The sequence below is a fragment of the Prorops nasuta genome, unplaced genomic scaffold (genome assembly GCF_024137725.1).
Source record: "Prorops nasuta isolate Cenicafe-Biocafe unplaced genomic scaffold, Cenicafe_Pnas_1.2 PNAS00014, whole genome shotgun sequence".
Lineage (NCBI taxonomy): Eukaryota > Metazoa > Arthropoda > Insecta > Hymenoptera > Bethylidae > Prorops > Prorops nasuta.
Window position 1 is genome coordinate 4970255 of NW_027116811.1, and position 15989 is coordinate 4986243.

The 15989-nt window shown below is 37.8% G+C and overlaps 3 protein-coding genes across 3 annotated transcripts; 2 read left to right on the plus strand and 1 right to left on the minus strand.

The window, feature by feature from the left end:
- The first annotated feature begins 111 nt into the window (after nt 1-111).
- Nucleotides 112-1808, plus strand: RpS6 (ribosomal protein S6). The gene is made up of 5 exons (XM_066734880.1): nt 112-194; nt 590-794; nt 877-1022; nt 1280-1480; nt 1565-1808. The coding sequence occupies exons 1-5, from the start codon at nt 189-191 to the stop codon at nt 1757-1759; spliced, it is 753 nt and encodes a 250-aa protein (XP_066590977.1). The 5' UTR covers nt 112-188; the 3' UTR covers nt 1760-1808.
- Nucleotides 1809-2162: 354 nt separating this feature from the next.
- Nucleotides 2163-5868, plus strand: LOC136778706 (uncharacterized). The gene is made up of 3 exons (XM_066735804.1): nt 2163-3508; nt 3571-3699; nt 3783-5868. The coding sequence occupies exons 1-3, from the start codon at nt 2163-2165 to the stop codon at nt 5866-5868; spliced, it is 3561 nt and encodes a 1186-aa protein (XP_066591901.1).
- An 88-nt stretch (nt 5869-5956) lies between these two features.
- LOC136778249 (hemocyte protein-glutamine gamma-glutamyltransferase-like) lies at nt 5957-15266 on the minus strand. The gene is made up of 9 exons (XM_066734920.1): nt 15134-15266; nt 11621-12086; nt 10858-11084; nt 10458-10770; nt 9565-9853; nt 9156-9253; nt 7816-8106; nt 7582-7742; nt 5957-7324 (listed from the first exon to the last, which is right to left on the minus strand). Exons 2-9 carry the CDS (start codon nt 12084-12086, stop codon nt 7034-7036), a joined length of 2136 nt encoding a protein of 711 aa, XP_066591017.1. The 5' UTR covers nt 15134-15266; the 3' UTR covers nt 5957-7033.
- Nucleotides 15267-15989: the final 723 nt, after the last annotated feature.

Sequence of the window (15989 nt, forward strand, 5' to 3'; positions counted from 1 at the left end):
AATTCTTAGTTGAAAATGGACTTAATTCTGTTTGAATGAATTTGAAGATATCTAAAGGCGGCAAAAAATTTAAATCGTTAAATTCTAGTAGCCGGAACCGGAAGCCGTTTTGCGCACTCTATAGTTGACCACGCGAAGTTTCCTTCTTTCTCGTTCATGGGTCGTGGCATTATTCAGATCTTGTCACGATGAAGGTATGAATCTGAAAATATTATCGGAATCCTAGGAGTTTGATTGAAAAGAACTGTTTATTCTCAAAAAACAGATCCCAAACGATAAACGAAAGCCAAGATTATTGTGAACAGTTATATTATTATCATGTAAAGTCGTTGCAATGTTGAGGCTCGCATCATGTGTTAATTCCGGTTATTGTGATTTTTCTATTGACTGTTCTCAAAAAACGTTATGCTTCCTTTTTACATGCTAGTCCAATGATACTCCAAAGATAATATTCTGTGGTCCACCGTTCGTTGTTAGGATTGTGTGAAAAAATTGTTGATCTTGGCATAACCTCAAAATCCTAGCTTTCAGCAATGTTTATATCTTTCATATTAGGCTTGTTTTAGTGATGTTTATTTTCTGATTCCAGTTGAACGTGTCTTATCCGGCTACTGGCAGCCAGAAGCTGTTCGAAATTTCGGACGAGCATAAGCTAAGAATATTTTATGAAAAGCGTATGGGAGCTGAAGTAGAAGCTGACTCTTTAGGAGATGAATGGAAAGGATATGTTGTCCGTATTGCTGGTGGTAATGACAAACAAGGCTTCCCCATGAAACAGGGAGTTTTAACTAATGGTAAATGTTGATTTTTTAAAAAAATAATTAGCATTAATAGCTTTAAATTGAAATATATAACAATTTTAATCTTTTTTAATAGGCCGTGTAAGACTACTCTTGTCCAAGGGGCATTCATGCTACAGACCAAGGCGTGATGGAGAGCGTAAACGTAAATCTGTGCGTGGATGTATCGTAGATTCCAATCTTTCAGTTCTTGCACTTGTTATCAAGAGGAAAGGAGAACAGGTATAATTAAAGAGACAAAATAGCTGAATAATAAGAGTTATTTCATTAGCCATGTAGTTCAGGGTGTGTCTAAGAAATTTAATTTATATCTTTAGTCACTATCATACACATGGCAAATCAAAAAGCGTTTTAAGATTTGGGAAATAGTATGGATTGTATACTCTTTCTCAGTGTACGAACGAAACAAATATATAAATATGAAAAAGTTGTAGATGTATTATGAGAATAATATTTACAAGGAAATTTAATGATTTTAGGAAATTCCTGGTTTGACTGACACTAATGTTCCACGTAGGCTGGGACCAAAGAGAGCCAGCAAAATCCGTAAGCTTTTCAATCTTTCCAAGTTTGACGACGTACGTCAATTCGTTGTCAAACGGCCCATACAAAAAGAGGGCAAGAAAGAACGCAGGAAGGCTCCCAAGATTCAGCGATTGATTACTCCCCTCACTCTCCAGGTACATTATAAGATGCAATAAAATGGAAAAACTAATAAATAGGTGTAAAAATCACTGTACTCATTATCAAAATTAATTTTACAGAGGAAGAGACATAGGGTGGCATTGAAGAAGAGGCGTTGCTTGTCTCGCAAAGAGCAGGCTACAGAATATGCTAAACTTTTGGCTCAAAGACAGAAGGAAGCCAAGAACAGACGCCAAGAGGAGTTGAAGAGAAGGCGCAGTGCATCTATGCGAGACTCAAAATCATCCAATCACTCGGCGCCTGCCGCAAAGTAAAACAGCAATGTATTTACAGTTTATTAAAAACGTAATAATATGAAAAAAATGTGTTCATTTATTTTCGTCCAATCAAACTGTTTAAAGGAAATTGTACTGTCATTGTAAACACAAGTTAAAAAGATACTTAATTCTTAATTGTGCGTGAACGTAAGCATACTTGCTACAATACAACGGTATATAGAAGAGTGCACTCGTGTGGTAGTGTGATTTTCTTTATACTTTTTTTTCCATGGAAATCTAGTAGGTAATGAAAGGAAAAGAATTGACTATCAGGACATTGACAATTCAGAGTTTAACTTTTCAGTGTACATTTGTACACATTGAATCTGTGGCTAAATTTTGAGAAAAATGTAGTTGTCGAAGTTTTGACATTAATTTTGCGTGAAAATTTATTTTTGAGATGGATGTACCAATACCATGGATAATCAATTATGGTAAAACTTGGGTAAGAAATTCTTTGACAAATATCACGAGCAGCGAGGGGAAGGAGAATGTTTCTAACGAATTTGTTCAAAGATTCGGAAAATTGAAGATTCAAGAAACCGGTGGAAAATCCGAGATTAACTCCGATTTGAGTCTGGCCAAAATGAGGAAAGATCTATTTTCCCGAGAGCTTTGGGAAAACTCGATAATTGATTCTCCATCGCAATTGGGAGACATTTATGGCAACGAATTAGGAGTGAATCTCAATTACAGCTTAGATTCCGCGAAAAATTCTGCGAAGAGATTCAAGGGAAATTCGGAAAAACTAGAATTATCAGCGAGAAAAATTAATTTTCAAAACGAACTGTGGCCCAACGATTCCAATTTAAACTTTGTTCGCTCCAACGTCGATAAACACGAGGATGAATTTTCCGAACCGACTCGGGATGTGGATGATATTTCTTATTCGAAAAAATTCGTGGAAAATCCGGTGGATGAAGAAAATGTTTACAATTCGATCAAGCGGATAAATGCCAACAGAAGAGAGTACAACAAGGTAGTAACCGACAGTTACGAAGAAAATGAAAGAATGGTGGAGGAAAACTTGGAAAATTTGTCATGGCAGAATTCGAGCATCAAAAGAAAATGCAACAGTGAAATGAACAGTCTGGCATTAAAAGAAAAATGTTATACGGACAGGTACTTGAGAAAACACGTGGGTCAGCGTCCCAAGAGTTCCTCGAATGTCTCTGGGAAAGAAAATTGCAAGAAAGGATCCAGTTCGTTCGAGCAATTAAAATCCGAGAGACGATCAATTTTAAAGAATATCTCGAATAACATCAAGGAAAATTCAACCAACCCAAACGATTTTTCGCCCACCTATTACAGTTCCCTTCAAACGGGGTACCATACCAAATTTTATCCGGAAAATCTTCCATTTGTCGAGAAAAACGAAAACTACAAACAACCGTTGCATAAACCAAACGAGGCGGGGGAGTCGAAATTTTCCAAGACAAAAAAAAGAATTTCCATAGATACGAAGAATAAATTGCATTCCGAGAAAACCGACGAAAGAATGAAAAAAAGAACCACGATCAGCAGTTTAGGAGGAAATAGAATTGTAAATCGAAACTCCAACGTGACGAATCAGGGAAAATTGAATAATCCGAAAGGAAAAACGACGAATGCTTCTCAGCCAGTTTGGAGGCCAGCTGGAGTTGGAAGAATTCCTAATTCTAGCTCGACGGCTTCTTTAATGCAGAAACGTCGAATTAATAATAAGAAGAAGGATGAGAGGACTCACCTGACTCACGCGCACACTAAGTAAACAAATGTAGTCATGAGAAAATCTTAGGAAAATTAATAAATTAAATCTCTTGTTTCAGCAACAGACCTTTCGCGAATAAGCAAGTTAACCCATCGGAACCGGCGGCTTGCAAGAAGAGTTTACATCCGGAACCAGGAAGACCAATGCAGGTGCAGGAAAGGACAACGAGAATGTGTAAAAGTCTCGCGTAAACATTTGCTTATAATAAATAATATTTTGGTTATATATAGTGATATTGGAGAGATTTGGATAAAACTGATTATTTTTCAGGTCCACGAAGTCTCGGAACGAGAATAAGTCTCCCAATGGCAGTCTGGGTCAGGTACCCTCAACAGAAAAAATAAATCAGAAGAGCGTAAAATCTGCGAGGGTTGAGAAGTCTACTGCCCAAGTTAAATGGCAGAAGAACGAAGTGGATTGTCCAAACGAGAAGAAGAACGAGAATAATTTCAAGGTCTCCAAAAGTATAGTGATGAGTCGTTCTTGCACGATAAAAAATTTTTCTGAACTCATAAACGAGATGGAGGATGATTCTGGCACCAGTTCGGAAGTTTCACTGTCGAACAATCAAATGAGTTCGTCGGAATTTCGCTCGATACCTCGAGACAGTAGTTTGTCATCGAGGGAAAATTCCAGAATAGATTTTCGCGAGAGTTTTCCCGGATTTTCCACGTGTTCCGGATGTATGATGAAGGGAGTGCAAAGAGTAACATCCTGCAAAGGCCTGGAGATTTCCTTGGAAACTTCAAGGTCAAATATGAGTGGAGACAGTAGTAGATTTTTTTCGCAAAATCAGAGTTTCTCACGGGAAAATCTTTCGGAGGAAATTTCTCGCGAGAAAATGAGAGTATCTTCGAAAATGTGCAAGGTGTATGCTGATGAGAGTTTGGATAGAGAATATTACTCTGAGGGGAGAATCGCGCCTTACCCGAAGCCTACAGTTTTGTACAGAAATTATTTGCACCCTTTGAGAGGGGAAAATCCGACGAAGAAGAGGAAAATCTTTGGGGAAATGCGCGATGAAAAATTAAATCCAAGGTATCCTGGATTTTCGAAGATCCATAAGGAGGACAACTTTACGTTAACGAAAAAAGAGTTGAGCAATTCTTACTCCCAGACTAATTTGCGATACGAGAGATCGGCCAGTTGCCAGACGGTGCCCGAGGAAAATTCGGGAAAATTGGAAAAAGCTGTAACTGTATCTCTGACTAAAGAAAATTCATCGATATCTATAAATGCAGATGGGAATTCAACGGATCAATCTTCTCTCTCTTCCAATAATAATGATAACACGATTGAACAGAATAAAGGCGAAGGTTCAAGGTCGGAAAATTGCTCGGAAAATGGCTCGGAAAAACCTGGAGAAAATTCAACGAAACAAGAAAGCACAGAATCGAACGATCCTAAAGAGATACTCGCAGCTTGCAAATTAGCTGCCGACAAAGTGCAAGATATTTGCAAAGCTATAGATATTTATACGAAGAGGGGGAACAAATCCGAGTCGAGAAAATCGGAAAATTCGGTAAAGTGTAAATATAGAACATCCGCGAATACGTCGAGAGCCTCCGAGGACACTTGCGACTTGGCACGGGAAATTTCGACTGATGTCGCCGGTCTGCCGGAAAAACCACTGGAAAATCTTCGGGACCAATTTTCCGCGAGCGGAAGCACGGACTTGGAGGATTCTACGGAGATTTTCAGCGCTTTTCTATCAGCGGCTGAAAACGTGCAAAATATTTGCAAAGCTATGGAAATTTACACTAAAATGACCGAGGAAAAAAAATTGGCGAATAAGATAAAACGCAAAAATCGAAAACCGAAGAACACGAAGGACGTCAGCGAGGATATTTGTGATTTGGTACTGGAAGCTTCGGATGGTTTGGAGTCAGAAGAGGAAAGCGAGGAAGAGGACGTGGGGTCGTTGAGTCCGAAGAAGGTCGAATCCGACGAAAATTTGCCACTTTGCATGGTGGTCGAGTCTTTCGAGCCGGGAACCGAAATCTGCACTTCCGGTCTGCTGGAGAACACCCAATTTCCGGTTCAAAGAGAATTTCTGCTGAAATTTCAGGAACGCATGGAAAGCATAAAATCCAAAAATAATCTAGGGCTGAACGAGGTGAGGTCTTTACTGAAACTTTTGCTGTCCCAGACTGAAGAAGAACTAGAAATTGCAAAGAGGAACGATGAGGAGAGTAACCTGCAACTTTGCGAGGAGATCAACGAAAAATCTTTTAGAAATAGCACTTTTCATAAATCGATCATTATGTCTAGAGATAATTTGTTGCCAATTGTTTACGGTGCCGTTTGCTCTTTAATGTTCTGGTGTTTGCAATTTTCCGCTTCCTGCGAATCCTAATTGATTCTTTGTTCTCTTCTAATTGAGTGAAACAATGTTCTCTTAAGGACCTGCTAAAAATCATGGCTAAATAGTATTTTAAGAAACATTGTGTTACGTCGTTTATTAATAAACATGATTGATTTTTACATCTCTTAAGGCTATCTTGAGAAAAGGTAATAGATAAAATTAAGCGATTCTTGTTATTTATAATTCATAAAAACCATCTAAAAAATTCTGCTTTGAGTATAAATTCATTGGTGTTTTGCATTAATAACGTATAATTAATTTGTACACGTTCTTATAACTACATTACTGTATAAACAGAGAAAAAACAGTAGTCGAGGGGGAAAAGAGGGGTACGACAAACAATGATAAGAGTGTGGTATAAATAATCGATGACGTATGCGAAGAATCATTGTGGGAATTGCGTCATGATTCCCGTTTGCAATTCCAATCTGTCGCATACTGTAACGCGATGATGACGGAAGTTCCATATCGTAAAAAGGGGCGCGATTTACAGATCAGTCAACGTGACTGCACCGTGTTAAAAATCGATGATTCATCTATTGATCCAGTACGGGAGAACAAAGGAAAAGCCTATATTCATTCTGGTCAAGGACTCGAGATGTAACTTCGAGTTCCAAGTCTTGATGTCCCAAGTCCCTGAACTCCGGAGTTTGCATGGTTCTTCGGCAATCAGGATGATCCATCGTGACTAAATTAATTCCGGAGTATGATTCTTCAGCATTCAGGATAATCCATCGTGACTAAATGAACTTCAGAATTTGGACTTGGATAATCAGGATGATCCATAGTGACTAAATTAAGTCTGGAGTATGATTCTTCAGCATTCAGGATAATCCATCGTGATTAAATGAACTCCAGAGTTTAGTTCTTCATTCAGGATGATCCATCGAGACTAAGTATCGACATCCGGTGAAAGTCTTCGACAGTTCCGTCATGTTATTAAATTCAATATTTTTATTTTAACGCAGCAAATATCGAAGGTCTTCTTTCTTCCTCATCAAGAATGTTGGTTTCTAAATTCGAGGTCCCAACAGAATCTCGTCCATGAACCGTCTTCAGGGTCCACGATGACTGATCCATTTAAAGTTCATCTTCTACTTGATTTCCTTACGTCAAATTCAAATGTCCCCTATTTCACTGTGTCAAGGTCAAATGTCTATTCATCCTCCTCGTCAAGGACTTCGATCGACGCAGAACCAGTAATGTCCAGAAGTTCCTTGGACGTGAAGGTTGCGACGATTTTCTGATTTCCAGATTTCTGCGGTATCAGCTGATGCTCCACATGGACTTCCTCTTCAGGTTCCACATCCCTGAACTCGATGGTCTTGTTCTTCGAGAGTCCGGGTCCTGCGTAGTTGAATTTGCACTCGGTCAGCGTCCTCATCAACGGGTTCTTGAAGCTCAGCACGATCGTCGAAGGCCTTCCAACCACAGGATCTCCCTCGATCTGATCAAAGAAAGATCAAAAGATTTATGAGTTTTCCTCTACTTGCATACCAACACAGTGATATTCAGAAGAGATTGCATAATCATCCACATGTGCACTATCAACAACACATCTACGTCTGAAATTTCCAGAAATCGTTATACACATATTCGATTACACATTCTCACTGGATAATTATTTTATTAATTATCAAGAAGCAAATTTTCCCAAAACGATCAATCACTGTCTATCTATCCAAAATTAACACTGAGATGAACCTTGACATCGATGCTAGGCTTGAGGACCTGGAAATCGTCCTCATCGGCCCAAGTCTGATTGGTCTCCTTAACCGTGGCTATGCAGTACAGCTTCATTATGCAATACTCCACCAATTTGTCCAGATAGTCATCGACCGTGACCGTAAGTCTCAATTGTTCATCTGCGAAGGATGAAGATGATGAAAGAGGAGGATAAGGACAGTGATCGAATCAATTTTAAAATAGCAGGTTTACTGGAGTCTGGTTGCAGGACGAAGTCTCCGGCTGCTCTTTTGACGAGGTTGGCCTTGACCCCGGTGTAATAGACGCTTCCAGCTGATAAGATGGCCTGGATGGTGCGTGGTTCGCTGGATTTGTTCGTGATGTTTACCGTCACCGAGAATGGCTCGCCGATGTTTACTCGTTCAAGGTCAACGAGGTCAAACTCGACATCCTCCTTGCCAGGCGCCGGCATCGAGTAGAACCTCTTCGCTATCTCCGTGCCACGTACTGCCCTGTACAAGGTCAAACGCTCTGCTTCCGTTCCTGGAACAACGCGATATACTCGGAAGGTTAGACTCTGCAGGATTTGCTTTAACCTTTAGAGGGCCGCAACGTCACTGTAGTGTCGCAATTCATGATCGACGCTTTATATATAGAATCAATCCTTGACATAAGACACCTTTTTTACTAGTTTTCTTAAGGTGTTCTGCCTTCTCGAATCCCGGACCTCTGGAGGTTAAATAGTAAGGTTCTGCTGGTTGTGATAATTGTAAGGAATGAAATATTTTGATATATCAAACTAAATAATTTCTTGCTTCTTATTGGTTCTAATAGGTTTCCTATTGGACATTTTAAAAGTTATGAATTGCTTGATTTAATATCTGTAATATTTTATTTTCTTTACAATTGTAACTAGAACTTGAAGTATTCGCGTTTAGCTCGCTCGTTCGCCAACGTGCATGCCTATGATGATTATGATAGATCTGACGCTTTTTAGAAGTCGCATTGGAAGAATATTAATAAGTTAGATTCAGACACGCAACAAATAAGCGTAACTGTGGCTTTAGACATGCGATAGATCAGCATAACGACCAAATAGTTTTCTTCTCGGAAATTTAAAAAGTTATAACTTTGTTGATTTAAAAATTGTAATATTTTATTTTCTTTACAATTGTAATCAGAACTCGAAGTATTCGCGTTTAGCTCGCTCGTTCGCCAACGTGCACGCCTATGATAAACCTAACGCTTTTTAGAAGTCGCATTGGAGGAATGTTAATAAGATGGATTCAGGATTCAGAAATGCAACGGATCAGCGTAACTCGATTGTTCTGCACTTGATATGTGTGAGGCATTTCATTGTTATTATGCTACTGGAGCAGCATTCGCAGAACCGTATATACAACCTCATTCAACGAAAGCGAAGACAACGCAAAATCTTGACTCTACAATATCAACATCAATGATCCCCTCAACAATACATCACAATTCTTCAACTAAAACAAAAACAAGAACTATTTCACGATTACAAAAAAAAAATCCAGGAACCCCAGCTGCACACTGCGTTAGTAAATACTCAATTCAAAGAAACTAACCTTCTTTGTTTTTGTAGATATGCGTGATGTCCTCTTTGTCCATATCTCCATTGGGATCGAAGACCCAGGGAGCCTTTGTGTACAGAACTCTGCCAATACTGCGAAAAGGTTAGAAATTCGACTGAACTACGAGTAAACACGATCGACCGATATAAAACCGAGCGCTTCGACGAAGAAAACACGAGGACGTTGGAAGGAAGAAATCGACACCCAGCAAAATGTAAAATTCATTAGGCAAATTACACGGAGGTGATTTACGATAATTTCAAGGACATTCCCGTACAGTCCTCGCACCTTTCATCTTTATTATTGCGTCTCGAGCGTGTTTATCGTTGTAGCGTGAGAAACGGACAGAGATAAACGGAATTTTATCTTTGTTATTAAACGAATCTATACTCGATGGACTCACTGGTACTTGTTGCACTCGATCTTCGTGTATCCAAACTCGCTCTCCGGGTCCTCCTTCCACCTCATGAGGTCCGCGTTGACGGATGCGACCATGAAGGTGACGTCATAGTTGTAACCAACGGCACCTTGACGAATGGCCTCGACGGAGGCTGGTCCGCACTGATAGAAGCTGTCGGATCTTTCCTGAGGAGTGGCGTCGATCGCCTGCCAACCACCGTAGCCTTTCGGTAGATCAGGTCTGGCCATCCATACGTCGTTCCAAACGTGATAATTCCATATGGAATCTTCCCCTTTTTAACGCGATGAAATAAAGGTGAATTTTCATGGATTTGTATATTATTTATAATTAATAAATATAGAAATTAATTGATCTATGAAGAATGTTTTTTTAACGGTACACAGAGCAAATATTTTATTGTAAATAATGAATATTGAATGAACGACTCGAGTGAATGAAGAATGTTTGAATAAAATTGAAAGGTTAAAATATTGATTCTTCAGCAAAGGTAAAGAATAGTTCTGCAATTTATGAATGAAGTTAAGAAAATCTTTTTCTTGCAATAATATTCATTAATGCCTTTTCCATATTTATATAGATTATTTTCATTCATTGAAAAGTTAATATTGATTCTTCAGCAAGTTAAAGGATAGATCTACAATTGAAGAATAAAATTATTTTTCTCTTATAATAATGCTCATTTTACTGTTTTCTTCAACATTCATATAGATTAATTAAATTAATTGATAAATTAATATTGATTCTTCAGCAAGTAAAAGAATAGATCCTATATCTCAAGAATGAACTAATTTTTAACTCGCAATAATATTAACAAATATCCCTCTCCGTCTTAAAACACATAATATTTATTTACTCCGTAACGAAAAAATCCAAACCTTCGATATTATTAGGATCGTATTCCAGTTCCTCGTTATCGATGTTGTAGTAGCGATCAACGGAGAGCGAGGAATTCGCATCGTGGGCCGAGACCAGGTTCGAAACGACCCTGGACGGTATTCCCAAGGCCCTGCAGATGGTGGTTACGACACCAGCGAACACCCAGCACTGACCGTATTTAACCTCCCGCTGGCTCTCCAAGAATTCCTCCAGTATCGGGACACTTCCGGTCCACGCGGCGGGTGCGGTACCATCCTCGTAATGGCCGTCCCAACGTCCGATCACGACACCCTGGTCATCGTTCGAGTTGACCTGAAATTCCAGTGATTCACAGTTGTCAAACGAAATCATCCGTGCCGTTTAATCATTGCTCGAGTACGGTGAATAATGATTAATCACGATTCTGGAAATAGCCCGGCACATCCTGACGGGGTCGCCTCTGGAAACTGCTTTGATCCCGGATCTCTCCAGTAATAATTGGCAAGCAGGAAGTACGGCTGCGTCGAACTGGCCGAAAATCCACTCCCTCCCCCTGGAACTGCCCCAGGGACCGACCCAGATCTTCCCTACGTCGTTCAACACGTACTCGTCCAGCAAGTTCTCTTCGTCCATGTAAACGAGGTCCTCTGGAATATTATTTTAAGATTTTGTCGCTTGAATTTTTGGGTGGAACGAGGTGTGATGTAATTTTTGTATAGATGTTAGCAGATTTTTAGATGTAAAACTGCATGAATTTTTGTAACACAGTGTATAAAACGGATGTAACGATAGATCACTTGTATCTTTGTATATGACTATGAAAAAAATTAATTTTTCTTATAGGAATTTTTTTTATGCATTTTGTGTTTTAAGAGTCCTTTGGAAAAATATTGATAATTTTTAGTTTTCAAGATAATAAAAAGCAAATATAAATCTGGAAAATTATAAATTACTGAAAAAAGAAGAAATTATTTACACAAAACGTAACTTCATACAATTTTATAAGTCAAGTGTTTAAAACACTTGTTTATATTATATTAAAAAATGAAATAAAAATTTATTTAAAAATCCTGCATTCATTTTCATTTGTCTACACTTTGCATACATAAAAAGTTAGCATTGACAAGACTCAAAAATTCTGGGACAAAATTCTGAGATGATTTTCATAAATAGAGGATCATACCCTTGAGCCAGGGGTTGAAGAGCAGATAAATATCTTTATCGAAACTGTACGTGTAGGGTGCTTGTCTTCTGTCGACGGTGTTGGTTTCGACATTGAGCTGCCAAATACCAACAGGACTATCGATGGGACTCCTGACCTCGATGGAGATGTCTACGTCATTGGCACCGATCATCCGGACACCCCAAGCCTCCAGGTCCGTCAGGTAAGTGTCCCTCATGGTCACTGTACTTATTCCTCGAGTACCCTTCATGACGTTAGGATTGGGACCAAAACTGAACAACAATCGAACGATATCAAGGTCATCCTGGTACTCCCTGTTGAATCTCAAGGCCACGTTGAACACCTGTCCACGACGTAGGACTGGTGTTGGTGGATCCAGGTGGACCAACTCGTAGTTGTAGGTTCGATGGGCTGAAGCGTTCTCCACTTCGTACATGTACACCATCTCCACGATCAACGGTTCCATCTGCGATTGAATGAAATTTTTAAGGTAGGAGGAAAATTTTAATTTGAAATTTTGTTTTTCTCTTTGTTGTTGTTCTTTGATTATTTTTTATTGGAAGGATGCAAAATAATTGCAAGGAATGTTGCAGGATCGTCCAAGTGATAAATGCAACAGGTCGATTTGTCTTTGCTCGTTGAAAGGTGGGATGCAGGATAATTGGAGAACCGATCGGTAAGATAAAAGTGTTTAGTGTGAAAAAATAACATGAGAAGATATAGTAGGGGGGGGGGGAGAAAATATCTTGCTCAGGTTATTCTTCGTGGCTTGGATAACGTGTAAAGTCTACATAAATCTATTTATTCTTTTTCCTCAATCGGTCTGTCCCCAAATTGGGAACCAAAAGCATGGGGTTAGCATTGCAAATTTTTATTTTCCTCGTTATTATTATCCTTTGATTATTTTTCATTAAAAGGATGCAAAATAATTGATGAAAAGTTGCAGAATCTTCTGCATTGCAAATGCAACAGGTCAATTTGTCTTTGCTCTTTGGAAGGTGGCAGGAAAAATAATCGGAGAACCGATCGGTAAGATAAAAGCTTTTAGCGTAAAAAAAAATAACACAAGAAGATATAGCAGAGAGTAACGAATAAAAAATCTTGCTCAGGTTATTCTTCGTGGCTTGGATAACGTGTAAAGTCCATATAAGTCTGTTTCTTCTTTTTCCTTAATCGACCTATGTTCTTTTATTATTTTTCATTAGAAGAATGCAGACACACAAACACACACATACACAAAATAATTGAAGAAAAATAGCAGAATCTTCTGCATGGCAAATGCAACAGGTCAATTTGTCTTTGCTCTTTGGAAGGTGGCAGGAAAAATAATCGGAGAACCGATCGGTAAGATAAAAGCTTTTAGCGTAAAAAAAAATAACACAAGAAGATATAGCAGAGAGTAACGAATAAAAAATCTTGCTCAGGTTATTCTTCGTGGCTTGGATAACGTGTAAAGTCCATATAAGTCTGTTTCTTCTTTTTCCTTAATCGGTCTCTCGCCAAATTGGGAAGAAAAAGCGCGAGCATAGCATTGCGCCAGGTGCATGTCCGGTGTTTTCTCGAGAGATTTACAGTTTCGTTGCGTAAAAATCAAACGCAAGACGGATGCTCGAGACTCGACTTTGGATAAACAACGCAGCTGCCCCGAATGGAAAGAATCTCGATAATGATTCATGCGTGCAGTAGGTACCCTATAGTATACTTCAGGTACACTGATGTAAACGTTGAAAATAAATTGCGCTTCCCCCGCTCGGTTCACTCGTCGATCATTGATATATCAATTTGCTATTCTCGAATCAATGCACTAATTAATATTAAAAATTCGTAAGCATGCATTTTTATAACGAAGAATTATTTGATTTGCGTAGTTTGAGCAAAAATGTCAATTAGCTATTTTCTAATGAATACACTAATTATTATTAATAATTCGTAAAAAGTGATTTATAGAACAAAGAAATATCTACTGATTTGCGTAGTTTGAGCAAAAATGTCAATTAGCTATTTTTTAATCAATGCACTAATTATTATTAATAATTCGTAAACAGAGATTTATAAAACAAATAGATATTTACTGATTTGCGTAGTTTGAGCAAAAATGTCAATTAGCAATTTTCTAATCAATGCACTAATTATTATTAGTAATTCGTAAAAAGGGGTTTATAAAACAAAGAAATTTTTATTAATTTGAGTAGTTTGAGCAAAAATGTCAATTAGCTATTTTCTAATGAATACACTAATTATTATTAATAATTCGTAAAAAGTGATTTATAAAACAAATAAATATTAACTGATTTCAGTAGTTTGAGCAAAAATAGAAATTTACAATTCTCCAACCAATACTTGAAATTGCTGACACGATTAAAAAGATATACAAAAAAAAGAGATTTATTAACCGAAGAAATATTTAGTCATTCTATACAGTATTGAGAAAAAAATTATAAGAAGATATACAACGAGGCTGGAAAAAGTTAATGGACCAATTACGGAAGATATTTTTGGACAGAGATAAAATGAAATTATCGAGAGAAACCGGATTTTGAAGATTTAATCTGGAGAACCGTAGTCGCGACGGATTGTGTTTTCTAATGCAAATTTTAATCGCGCCAAAAGCTTCCGTTTTGCGGTTAATTGCAAAATTTATTTTGCCGCTTTTCACTATAAACTATATATATGCCAATTTTTTGTAAATTGTTAAAAATTGTCAATAACCTACATTATTATTCATAATGAGCTATGGGTAACATTAATAATATGCATTAAACTGTCATTTTTTGTTGTTTTCATGGTAAAGCATATACACTTAAGGTTTTTTTGGATCGTTTAAAGGAGCAAGGGGGGGGGGATTATACATACTCAATATTTAAATACATGATACAACGAGCAAAACTGATCAATGGGAAAAATTTGTAACGGATAAATGAATTAGAAACGGTACCGAGGCATCAGATTGACCTTCAGTAAACGGAACCAAAAGTTCGTATAAAAATGATCATTTAAAGCAGTATAGGTGGGTATATATATACTCAATATTCAATACACAGTAAAAACAACAGAATTGTGATGAAGGAGAAAAATTTGTTATTGAAAAATAAATTAAAAACTGTGCCGAGGTACCAGGTTGACCTTGAACGAACGTAACCAAAAATAGATATAAAAATAAAAAGCTGATTAAATAAAAAAGAAGATCATTTAAAGGAGTATGTATGGGTATATATACTCCATATTTAATACACAGTACGAAAAACAGGATTGTAATGAAGATGAAAAATTTGTTACGGAAAAATAAATTAAAAACTGTGCCGAGGTACCAGGTTGACCTTGAACGAACGGAACCAAAACTAGATATAAAAATAAGAAGCTGATTAAGTAAAGAAAATGATCATTTAAAGGAGTATGTATGGGTATATATGCTCAATATTTAATACACAGTACAAAAAACAGGATTGTGTGATGAAGATGAAAAATTTGTTACGGAAAAATAAATTAAAAACTGTGCCGAGGCACCAGACTGACCTTGAGCGAGCGGAAACGAAAGGTGATATAAGAACGAGAGTTTGCTCGAGAGAGAAAAAAATAAGATAAAAACGAGGAGAAGAGGCGGAGAGACGCGTACGAAAATGAGAGAGATCTGGCAGGATTTGAACGATCGCGCGTGATGTCACTGACGTTTCTTCGCGACTCCCAAGCCTTTTATATGAGCTGCTGCTTCCACTCCCACTTGACAACTCGGCGCCTTGCACGAGGTACCTTCAGAATTCCCGAATGAATCGGCCTGTCGTCATAACTCGTTCATTCTCAAACTCCCTGACGTAACAATCCAGCTGTAATAACTCCTCGACCGCGAAGTGCTGTATCGAAATTTGGTTAAACGAGATAAAATTTGTTAATTAAATATTTAATTGCATTTGAGAAAATTTAGGATTTTTTCGGAATTGACCTTTGACCTGCAGGTTCTTCTTCTTGAAGAGAGGATTTAGGGGTGGTTCACAGGATCTTATTTTGTTAATTTTGAAATTTTAACATTGGGATAAAACATATTCGCAATAGAATGGTTATAGGATTTCAAGATGGTTAGCAAGCATATTGCAAGAGATGTGTGCATAAAAATGTAATATATTCAATTTTTGATCAATTTTATTTTGCACTTTTTTGTGTATGGACCAAAAAAAGATTACGTTGTAACTCGTTCATTCTCAAACTCCATGACGTATCACAATGCAGTCGTGCTAACTACTGGACCACGAAGTGCTGTATCGAAATTTGGTTAAACGAGATAAAATTTGTTAATGAAATATTTAATTACACTTGGGAAAATTGAGGATTTTTTCGGAATTGACCTTTGACCCACAGGTATCCTTCTTCTCCTCAA